This window comes from Emydura macquarii, unplaced genomic scaffold, assembly GCF_026122565.2.
Source record: "Emydura macquarii macquarii isolate MOO-44397 ecotype Brisbane River unplaced genomic scaffold, CSIRO-AGI_Emac_v2 contig_2676, whole genome shotgun sequence".
Classification (NCBI taxonomy): Eukaryota; Metazoa; Chordata; order Testudines; family Chelidae; genus Emydura; species Emydura macquarii.
The window spans coordinates 36,997,001-37,009,245 of NW_027132813.1; the positions used below are offsets into that span (position 1 = coordinate 36,997,001).

At 39.2% G+C, this 12,245-nt stretch overlaps 1 protein-coding gene across 1 annotated transcript in view; it reads left to right on the forward strand.

Moving 5' to 3' along the window:
* The first annotated feature begins 1,897 nt into the window (after window positions 1-1,897).
* LOC137164569 (uncharacterized) overlaps window positions 1,898-12,245 on the forward strand; it is a 29,164-nt gene continuing 18,816 nt past the window's right edge. Inside the window, exons 1-4 of the mRNA XM_067565437.1 lie at window positions 1,898-2,000; window positions 2,807-2,875; window positions 5,096-5,609; window positions 7,262-7,402. Of these exons, the coding sequence (XP_067421538.1) occupies window positions 1,903-2,000; window positions 2,807-2,875; window positions 5,096-5,609; window positions 7,262-7,402 (822 nt within the window). The 5' untranslated portion in view covers window positions 1,898-1,902. The remainder of the gene's footprint in view (window positions 2,001-2,806; window positions 2,876-5,095; window positions 5,610-7,261; window positions 7,403-12,245) is intronic.

Sequence of the window (12,245 nt, forward strand, 5' to 3'; positions counted from 1 at the left end):
TGACACAGATCAGCTGACTTGAGTCCCACTAACATTGACTTACATTGCTGCGTAGACATACCCATAGGCACTTAGTGGGATTTTAAAAAGTGCCTAGGTGCTTAATTCCTTTTCTGCTTCTTTATGTATCTAAAATACCGTTAAAAATCTGTCCCAAAGGGTCAGATCCACAAAGGGACATCAGCGTTGTAATGTTGAGTGTCATGGTGCCTAGAAAAATCACAGAAGCAACACTGCGCTCAACAGAGCCTGTGTTGCACCTAGGCTCCCTAGAAAAGCAAGTGTAGAGAGAGGCACCTAAGAATATGACCCACAACAACTGGGATGTGTGCTAAGTCGCTCCCCTCTCTCAGATATAGGCACCTAAGTCTGGGCTGCAGGGAGATGTCTGTCTCTGCTAGCAATCCACGAATGGAAACTGAGTGCACCTGTGATTTTTCAGCAGTTCAGCTCTAGATCTGGGTCAGTCGGATGCTAGTAGTAGCACTTACCTCATGGACATTACTGCTGTTATTTTTATTGGGGGTATTGCTTGTGCATCAAAATTATTGGGTGGGATTTGAGAATTGCATAAGTGATTGAAAATCCCACTGACATTCCATAAAATATGTTTGCAAACAACAACAAAGGTCACACCATTCTTTGTTTTTAGCTCCTCTGGATACTGCTCTTCATCATTTCCTATGGTCATGAAGCTTTGTTAGTAGAGCAAAGTGTATCAAAAGTCAAGTATGAAAACCACCTCCATGCAAGACAGCACTTACCAGGTATGATTTTTTTTTTCTTGGCAGTGATTTGCAGCAAGTCTTAATTCACATGCTTTTGGTGAGTAGGAGGCTTTCTTGGGCAAATCTTATCAACTTCTATGGGATCTAAATTTTAATTTTTTTTTTAAAATAATTTTTTTTTTTTTAAATGGGTCTCTCTCTCTCTCCGCACTCTCTTCATCAGTCTTACACTGACTCCAATAGCCTTATTTCTGATTTAAAATAGCATAAATGAGAGGTGAATCAGGCCTCAAATTTCTAACCTTTATAACCAGGAACAGCATGTGAATGGATGCAGTGCTGTCTTTCAGAGTCTTCAAATGGACAATCCCAGTGTAGAGTCTCTGCTGTTGCTCAGAGCTTTCCCAAGACACAGCACAGTAAAAGCTAACCAGTCTTATCAGATGGGTCTGTTTCTATTCAGAGCACAGTGGGCAGCTGTGAAAGTGGCAAGAATTAAGGTCAACTTCACACTGTCGCTGCTTGGGAAGGCTGTGAGCAGAAGCAGGCACTGGAGCCATTCACTGGGAAGGATTACTCAAAAACAAAGATAAGGGTAGAGTAGTGGAAACCCTATCCCATCCAAGGATTTTCTAAAAATTCACATTTACCTGACATCTGGAGCTAGACACGGATACAAAAGATAGAGCAGTGGTTCTCAAACTTCTTGTTTTGGCGACCCCTTTCACGCAGCAAGCCTCTGAGTGCAACCCCCCTCATCCCCCTTATAAATTAAAAACCGGGGGTTTTAACTTACTTCAATTTAAGGGAGGCTCAGGTGGGGCTGACAGCTCATGACTCCCAGATAATAACCTTGTGACCCCCTTAGGGGTCATGACCCCTAGTTTTTCTGATCCTGGCATTACCCCTGGCCAATGCCCACCCATTCATTGTTTGTACTGGCCAGCAGCTAGCAAATATAATTTTCTGATTGTTAGGTGTCTGGTAGTATTTCCAACCCCTTTAGGTGAGAATGTGGGTGGGTGCATGAAGATGTGTGAGGGTGGGCAGGAGAAAGAGTAGGAAGATGAGATGGACTAGAACAAGAGAAGTAAGGTATTTAGTGCATGTTTGGAGAAATGGGAGGGAAAAGGGAAAGAGAGGCAGAGAACAAATTGGAGAGACAAAAAGGAATATGGGGAGAGAAGGAAAAGATACTGAAAACAACTTCTTGGGGGAAAAGATACACCATGACCTAATAGGGTGGGAAATGAAAAAGTGGAGGGAAGCCAGGTAAGTGTAACAAAAGCAAGAGCTGCTGGTGAGCCATGCTGATTGAACAGCCTTCACACACATTTCACCTGATCATTTTCACCAGTTTCCATCAACTAACTTATTCAACAAATAGCTTTTTCTGGTATTCAATCAGCCATACCAGTAAGTCACATTTAATTTTTTTCAATGAATTATCTTGTTTGACAATATATTACAATTAAATATAATACACACTAAACAATGCACAAATTTCTTGTTCCTTTAAATTGCAGGAAATGTGTTCTGGTTGAGGGTGAGGTTAGGGAAGGGTGGCATATCATTTTTCACCCAGTTTAGGGCTTAGACTTAGGGTGTCAATACAATTTCTCAAAATCTGATTTATAATCAATTGAAAAACATTGATGCAGTGCAGTGCTATTGTTATATTGATTTAATTACATTGATAAAAGTGATAGTGAGAACATACAAAAATAGTAGCTGTACATATCATTTATTGAGCTGAATCTTACTTTTGAAACTGTGATGAAAGGGGTGAGATTTTTCTGAACCTAGCTTCCTGATGAATGTGTACCCTTTTCTAATGTCAGTCGGTTTCTGAAATGTGGCTAACCCCTACATACAAGCCTTTTCATGAAGTGGTTCAGATTTTTGGGTTTCAGTTCAGAACAAAAATTGCTTTATGAAAAGTCTTTCACCAACTTCACCAATAGAGGAGCTTATCTGTAGAAAAAAATCATTTAAACTGGTTCTATAAAGCAGGTTTTGTTTGTAGTAGTCTGGTGAAAAGCTTTATTGATCTTTTGTTATGTCTATTTTAATTGAAGACACTCTGTGCACTTTCTGCTCAGAAGAATCCCAGGAAAAAGAAATTTGAGACTACAAATGCAAGAAAGGTAAAGCCAAAACATTTGCCATTAGATCAGTTATAACTGATTTCAAGTTGATGTCTTCTGTACTCCCTGGTGCCTAAAACTTTGGGCCCAATTTTTACATTTTACTTACAGTGGATTTACATTAATGTAATTCTGTTGACTTCAGTGAAGTTATTCCTGAATTATACTAATGCAAATGATAGCAGAATTAGCCCTGTAAATTTAAGACCAAGTTGAAGATGGTGGAAAACTACAGACTAAGTGTGTAAATAGTCTTTTTTGACACTTTTATTTGTCTTGCTTATATGGCTCTTCTTCTTCCATCAAGGAATCCTAGTGTTTCCATAATTATCTGCACTTTAAAAAAAAATTAAGTTTTCCCCCCTACTGTTTTATTCCTTTTCTTTGTTGATTTGGAAAAGGCTATAAAGCTCACTGTTTTTGCCCTCTTTATGTTTATATTGTGCTGTTTTGGCTTGAGGTTGGAATCTTTGTCAGCCAATTATTTTCACTCCCATTTCTCAGTCCTATTTATACCTCTTAAAGGGACATAGTCAGCTTGAAAAAAAATCTCACGTCTGCCTGAAAACTTTTCCTGCTATTATTTCACTTAACACCTAGGAATATTATAGCAAAGAAGTATTAGGTCTTTCTTCAAACTTGATTACTTTGTGCCTTTGACAGCATTTGGTGTTCAGTCATTTTCACTATGTCCCTGTATAGCTAGTCAGTTTCTGCTGTTTGTGTGGGTCTTTCACATAGCATCAGGGAAGAAAAAAAGATAAGAAAATGTGATTTTTAAAATCACAGAATTGTCAAGGGGACTCATTGGCAGGTGTAGTCCAGTACCTGAAATGACTGTACATTGAACCCATTTTTCTAAATGGACTAGATTTCAGGTGGACATTTCTACTTTAAAATTACTAATAGGGTCTGATTCTCTAGAGCTCTGTACTGTGAGTAGTCCTTTATACCTGTGTACAGTGGCTATAAAACAATAACAAATCAGAATGGTAGCATTTTATGCCTGCTTTGCACTCACAGAGGGAATTCATCTCTGCCCTGTCATCTCTTTGTTCCTGCCCTGATGGCACAAAGGGGCAATAAAACAGCTGTAAAGGACTTTCACAATGAATATCTAGGAGCTTTTGGTGCCAGAAGCATGTGGGTGCAGATTGAGATGAGGTGGTCATGACTCCAGCTGTTCTTGAGTGGCCCAACTCCTGTAGGGGCCATTGCAATTGTGGTGCAAGTTAGGGCAACCCATAAGGCTCCTCTAAGCCATGTTTGACTTGACCTAACCCCCAACAGCCTGGAAAAAGGAAGGGGCATTGTCTTCCCCCAGACCGAGCACAAGCACAGAGAGGAATTGGAATTAACATTTTGAGATCTATGGATGAAAAGCACTGTATGAAGAGTTAGGTATTTATTATTATGGCTATGAATGGATGTAAATGTCTATACCAGGTGCAAAGTAATTGAGAATCTGGTCTAATTTTTTTTAAAGTTGGAATATGATCAGCTTTAGTACAGTTATATAACTATAGGTAGGGCTATAGAGGAAGTCTGCAAATGAGAATTTTAACCTGGTAAGTTCTATCTATCAATCTATCAATGTATTGTGGAATTCAGTACCAGTATTATATAAATAATAAATCCAGGGAAGGATTTTGTACCTGCCAAATCCTGCAGTTCTTAGTCCTTACAATAGTGAAATTCCCATTAGCTTCCTGATAGGCAGCATGATTCAGTGGACAGAACCCTGGCTGGAGAACCTGGAGACCTGGAGTGGTATTTTCAAAAGTGCTTAAATGTTTTATGATTACAAGTCACTTAGGAGATTTTGAAAATTCTACATCTTGGTTTTATTCTTGGCCCAGATACTGATTTGGTGTGTAAATTTGAGCAAGTTACTCAGCTTCTCTGTGCATTGGTTTCCTTTTCTGTAAAATGAGAATAATAATGCTTACTTTGCTTAATAAAATACTTTGAAATTTATGACTGCTAAGGGCTGCCATAGAGCTCAGGGTTTCACCCCATGGTAGTAACCTCCCTATGAATATCTCCATAATTCAGTATGTAAAGATCTTATTTATTGCTCTGTGCTTACTAATGGAGGTTGGAGGAGACTAAAACAAAAAATTAGCTATGAGTTAAATGTGCTTTGACAATATCTTGAAAGTAATACAATTAAAAATGGGTCCCACAGCTGCAGACTTCCTTTCCTCCTATTCACTTCAGTCTCAGTACCTCCTCCAGATCTATGGACAAAAGCTGCAAGGATCATGTATCAAACCTAGATGTTTCCAGAGACATCCAGGGGCAGAAAATTAACCTGCCTCAGGTGGAGAAGCCATCGGAGAAAATTTCAGCACCCATCCAGTCTATTACTGCTATGGATAAAAATAAAGTAACAACAGATCACAGTTGTTACCTCAGGGCTCATTCAAATACTTTAGTTCTGCCTTTTGATAGTACTAGAGAGACTAAGCTGGAAAACAAATCCAGGTTAGATTTGCCGTCTTCAAAGGTAGTATCAGAAGGACTGTCTGCCGAGACACACAAAGTTCCAGAGTGTCCAAATTGCAAAAAGGAAAGAAGGATCCGGAATGAGTACAACAAGTTCATTTTGCAGTCAAGGAAGGACAAGGAGGCCTTGCAGAAGAGAATTGTGGAGCTAGAAACTGAGCTGAAAAGATATGAAAAACATAGTAAACCAACTCAAGGAGAAGAGAGTGAAGTAACCTGCTCTATGGTAAGTCAAAGATACCTGTCTTTTAATATGACATCAGAGCAGTGTGCTTCTGTTAGTACCTATGCTGCATATCAGTGTGCATATGTAGAGGGCATTGTAGGGAAGGAGGGAACTTTAAACAAAGCTGATACTATTCAGTTCCAGATGGAATCATTCATCTTTTCTAATCATGCCTGGTTACCATCTACTAGAATAGGCTCCTTTTTCTTTGCTGTCAACGGACATGAAGTGAGGTGGCTGAAATCTAAGTAATGAAAATGCGTGGATTTTTTTAAAAAATGAGAAAGAACAGAACACAATTTACCAGTATTTTCACGTTTGGTGTCATTAGTGGTATTGACATGTTAGAGATAATGACATGGCATAGCATGTCTTTTATACAGCATTTTGAGTGCCCCAAAATAATAATGAATATAGAATATTTTGCTGAAGCCTTTGGATGGATACCCATTGGTGAGAGTCCTGTTTTAATGAAACAATGACTGAAGAATAAATGTTCGTATTTGGTTTTTAGACAGTAAAGAACTCTTCAAACCAACCCGATTTCTGGTGTAATTCCACCATGTCTGTGTTGTACTGCAAAATCCACTTTAAAATAAAGCAGATTTGCTTCTAAAATAAGGCATTGCTCAGTTTGGTGTTGGAATGTTTGAAGTAGAAGAGAACTTCCACTATTGTATATTGAAAATTTTGGTGTTCCACAGCACAATTTTCACTTTCTGTAATCAAGAAGTTTTTTCATTTCCTCACCCTTTGTCCCTTTAGAACTTCAGCAATAAACAAAAGTCTTCTTTTCTAAACGCCTGTAGAATTACCCTTACAGAAAGTTCCTGGAGAACGTGAGAGAGCAGAGCCTCAGTTCAGTGAGGTGCTAAAGCATATGCCTAACCCTAAGCAGATGAGTAGTCCCATTGCAGTCTCATGCTTAAATGTTAGATATGTGCTTAAGTACCTTGAGGAACTGGGACCTAAACTGATAGGCTACTTTAGAAGTGCACTAGGGTTATGATTCTAAGATCTGTGGAATGAATAGACAATGCCATCCTTTCTTAAGTTTTTTTGAAGCACCCTATAGATTTTTACAGCAGGGATAGAATTTTTTATGAAACTCTACAGTATGTTTCAAAGATTCCATAGGAAGGTTATCATTTTCTGTTTAAAAATCAATAGGATAGAGAACGATTCCATAAGGATTTTTTTTATAGTGGGTTTTTCCCTGAAGTTTTTTTTTTTTTGCATATTTTTAAATGCCTAAAGCTCTGATCTTGCTAACAGCTACTCACATCCTTGACTTTACATGAATTGTCCTGGTGAAGACCATGCAGCTACTCCCATGTGTAAAGTCAAGCATGTAACTGTAAGATCAGGATCTAAGTGTCACCTTGTAAATAATTGCTGATTAGCAGTTCTCTGCCTTATGTAGGTTTATATTTTATCTCTGAATTGACTTGATTGTCATGGGTGTGAGCAGCTACTGCACATGTTGTGCTGGTGTGCAACAGCCAGAATCCATGAAAACAATAGCAACTTGGAATTATTAGTATTAATGAGATCCTCTTTTTTGTCATATGAAAACAAGAAACAAACTGATGGTCACTATAAAATGTTCATTGACTCTTGCATTCACTTAATCTTTCCTTTTATTAAAATAGGAACAACAGCAGCACATGAGAGGGGAAGTTTCCCTTCTTGATGGTTTGGTGGGAATGTGTACAAATGAACTAGCAGGTATGAGAAGCAGATCAGATCTGAACAAGCTGGAAGAGGAGAGCAAAGGGAAGCAGCAACAAATAGTGAGTCGGTTTCACATTTTGTTGTTATTTTTCCAGCAAATACTTCTGAGACCTCAAGAATTGGGGGTATGTTTATAAAGGACTATTTTAAAAGATCACACTGAATAACAGAACTGCTTGAGATATTAAAAACACACTGGCATCCCTATGGGTCAAGTTTTAAATATCAATTAGAAACCAAATCAATAGAGAAAAAACTTAGTGAAGCCTGCAGAATCCAGTTTCATCAAGCATATTACCTGCACAGGGCTGTCTCCAAAAACAAGACTTGCTGCAGTCTAAGAAGGATAAACATTCTTATAAATCAGATTTTTCTTTCACCTCTCCACATGCTTTCTCCTCCTGCCCTAACTCTCATTGAAGAAAGTCTGAGATATGGTTGAATCTGCTAATTTAAAAAAAAAAGTTTCAAAGTTGTATCTACCTGCTGCCATACATCTGAAATTTCATGAATTAACTTGTCTTTCCAATTTGTCAACATGCAGTGTGACATTTAATTTTTCACCCATGATTGCAACTGCAATATGATTGATTGATTGACTATACGTTTTATTGCAGGGGAGATAAGAGATTCATTTGAATCTGAAGGGAAACACAGCTAAACTTGTACAAATGAAGGAGCTGACCTGAAGTATCAGAAATATAATATAAAAAAATGTCCTGTTAGATAATGTTGCTTATCCTTTGGATAGAAAATGATGGGTACTGACATTGCTAATTTAATTTACTTTTAAATTTGTAAGCAACATTTATAAATTAAGTACTCCTAGCAACATTATGCTTACTCAGCTTTTTCACAAATACTCAAAGTGTAAATACAGGATCCAACTTTAATTGATTTTGGTAGGAATATAAAGCACTGAGCAAAGCCCAGCAGTGACTGGTATGACATGGGAGACAGGAATCAAAGGAGCTTTGCACATCCCTGCTACTGGAGACCTACTAGTCACATCCCTATGCAAATAACCCCAAGGTCCTGATCCTGCAAAGACTTGCACATGTGCTTAACCTTACACTGTACATTGTATTGTTAAAGCAATGGAACTACTCACAGTACATGAAGTTAACCATGTGTGTAAGTATTTGCAGGATTGGGGCCCAAATTGGCAAAACAAAAAATAAAAATCAGCTAAATGTATCAATTTTAGAACCAGTCTTCTGTAAGCATTACCTAACTGGTTCTTTTTGCAAAATAAATAACTGCAGAGTAAAACAGAGTTACTGTAACTAAGTAACAGAGTCCCCTCACATCTTTTTGCTCTCAGATTGTTTTCTTTCCAACAGTTGGGGAATAGTTCTTAAAAGATCTAACACTTTCATTAGAAACCACTGTTAATCATGTAGGAAACAGAGTTTTTACTCCCCCGTTCAGGAAGCTTTGTTTTGTGTCCCTGAATGTCTGTATCAAACATTCAAGGTTTGGAAAGATAAAAATTCCCCATCTGGGATGAAGTTTTCCTTGAATGGGGCTGGTTCCAGAAATTGCTCCTGTTCTCATTTTCTTATCTTTTGTCCCAGCTAGAAAACCAGAACAGCAAGATCCAGATTATGCTCTGTGACATCACTGTAAATTTGGAGTGACTTTAACAGAGTTACTTTGGATTACACTAGCCAAACTGAGATGAGAATATGCTTCTAAATCTTAACACAATTAGAAAATACTGAGGAGTGAAGCTAGCATGAAGGGTACCCTAAAAAAGGGAATTCTTGCCATCTGCCCCCTTGAATTGTTCAATATTAACGATTTATGTTACTTATTGGTCAAAGAATTCCTGGAGTACTCTGTTTACTTGTATTTTTGAAATGTCTGAGGAAGCACCTAGAGCAAATGATAGGTGTTCTGTTTTACAGAATGTCTGTAAATTGAAAGTATTTTAAAAATAAGTATTTTAAGTTAAAATAAACGTTTAAATAGTTATATGGTTTACCATCCAGTGCCTTTTTCAAATGCACTCATTAAAAAAAATTAAATACACAAAATTAAAATATGTTATGAGCATCAGCTTCTTTCTCATCCTTGAGCCCATATTCAGAGTTAAGAGATTCTGTTTGCTGTTTTCTCTCTGGTGTTATAAGCAGATTGCCATCTGCTGGATACAGTGAACAGTATACTTGCTCTGTTGTGTTTGTTGTCTTTGATGGTTTCTATTCCTTTATACACTTTCAAAATGTGAAGGTGAATTTACTGCTCCTGAAAGGTACCAGAGTGAGGTCTCTAGAGAGTGAAGTCCACGTGTAACCCACCGACCAGTGGGTTACACACAAAAGAGATATAGAACAGACTCTCCTATCACTGTCTGTGCTATGCTGCTCTGCCAGTCTGTTCCAGCCCCATTCAAGAGGGACCACCTCTGGGGCTGAGAGGGTAGTTTAGTCAGATCTTGTGTACTGTGCTAATACTGCCAACAAGGTGCGATGTGGAAGCTACCCACTAGCTAACTTCATATAAGCCACCACTAGTGAGAGAAATGTAAATGTTACTTCATTCCTGTCCCGTGGGGAAGCTACAGTCCTGATTTTCCGGGACGATGATGGAAAATGACAATGTTTTTGACTATTTGAAAAATAATTCCACTAACAGTATTTTTGCCTGTGTAAACCACTTTCCATTCAAGGAGCTCAAGATATATTAGAGAGGTGGGTAAATTTTGTTTCCATTTTATAGAGAGAGAAACAGAGACAGAGAAGTTGTCACTTACTTGAAGTCACAGAGTGGGTCAAGAAGAAAAGCCAGAACTCCTTACTCCAGTCAAATGCGCTAAGGACAGATTCAAAGCCCATGGAGGTCCATGGGGCCTAAATCCACAAACGGACTTGGATATTGCAATGCTCAGTGTTGCAGTTCCTGACTTTTAGGTGCTTTGAAAATCACGGGGATCCCATCCACAAAGCCTAGGCTAGGCACCTAGCATCCCTATACAATGAATGGGGAGAGATGGATACCTACAAATGGAATCCACAAAAGCTAGCATGCTGAGAAGCTAGCCAATAGCAGAGGCAGGCAAGAGAGGTGTGTCCTAAGCCCCACCCCTCTCAGAGTTAGGCAGTTAGGTCCAGGCTCCAGGGAGATTCTTATCACTGCTTGGGAGCTGCAGTCAGGAACCTCTGTCCTAGAATTAAATGTTTTAGGATTTAGGCACCTAAATATGGGGTTTAAGCATCTAAATCCCTTTGTGGAACTGGGCCTGGGTCTTGACATTGACTTCCATAGGCTGCATTTCAAGTCCCTAATGACTATTCAGTGCTAAACTGCAATCAGGAATACACATACAATGATGTATCGGGGGGTGAGGGGGTATCATCTTTGCTTAAAGGAGAACATTACATCCTATTCTGCAGTTTTTAGAACCGACACAAAGCCAGGGGTGAAATGGGCCAACTCACAGCAACTCAGCAAGCCCAAGTACCTTTTTGTGATGGGTGACATCTAATGCTCCAGAAACTAAGCTTTCATTTGAAAATGAAGGGGTTAATTCTCCACAGTATCCTAGCAGAGGAGCAGCTCTAACCTCTGCCTGTGGAAAATCAAGCAAAGCAAAACTCCATGTTGCCATGCCTCCTTCTCATTCTCTCTGTCAGGATCATGACAAGGGCAGTTGGGACCAAGGGTCAGAGCATACCTGTGGCTGGGAGTAGCGGAGGATTTCATAGTCAGGTTTCAGGCCAGGATAACAAGGCTGAAGGTCCAAGTCAGGATTCAGGTTCCGGGTCAGGAGGCAAAGTCCAAATCAAGCCACCGTCAAAGCCAGGCATTCAAGAGCAGGAATGGTTTTAGCAGTTACAGGAGATCCACACTATTACCTAGACTGACCCTGAGGTTTATGTAAGCGAGGAGCCAATCAGGATCCATGAGTGCTGACTGTTAGAGCCCTTGAGGTGGGACTTCCCATGGTCTGTGTCCACAGCGGGTCAGGGGTAATGGAGCACAAGGTGATTACAGCTGCCACTGGGTGGCCCCATAACTCTGCCAGCCTGGGTTCTGGACCTTATGCTCTCATACCAGACACTGGAGGACAGGAGGCAGTAGAGCTGCCTCGGCCAGCAGCAGTTCCTTCATATGCAGTGGAAATACTCCACTGAGAATCTCTTGATATTTTAAGTGCAGATTGTATTGTTTGTGGCACACAGTGGTCTTAGCAGATCAGAAGATCTAGCCCGCATGGTTTCAGAGAACCTCCAAACTGTTAATCAAATGTAAATTGACACCGAGTCAGCAGGCAGTTTGAAATAATAGCTCTGAGAAATGTGAATTACTCCTATTCATCTCAGTGATGTGTGGACTCTGAAGTCTAATTGTAAATATCAATTAATTATTTCACAGCTGATCAAGCACACAAAGATGGGCAGTCACAGTATGTATAGCTGCACAGTCTATTGTGAATGGCATCTCATTTTTGTACCATGAGGGGAAAGAATTTGGTTTGTGGATTGAGTTTGGAAGAGCAACTGTACTATTTTTGTCTTAATTGATCCCGCTTCAAAACTGTACCTAACAAAAGAAAAGGATACGACATTAAAAATATTCAAGTAAACATTCAGAAACAATCCTCTACCCCCAGGCAATACAAACAATGCATGTTACTGAGTGTTTAGAACCTCATATAGGACTCCCATTTTTTCTCACCATTTTAGGAGAACCTCTTACTCTATAAATAGCCTTTTTCAATGGGAAACAGGCATCAAGGCCATTAATCCCTCTGTCTACTGACTGAATTGAGTCTTTCCCCCAGTAATGAAAAATACAACTCCTCGTTACTGATAAGGTGGTTTTATATGACCAGTACATCTGACTTTATACGTGACTAAGCCAAACCCTGATACATCATTAAATACGCAAATCTGA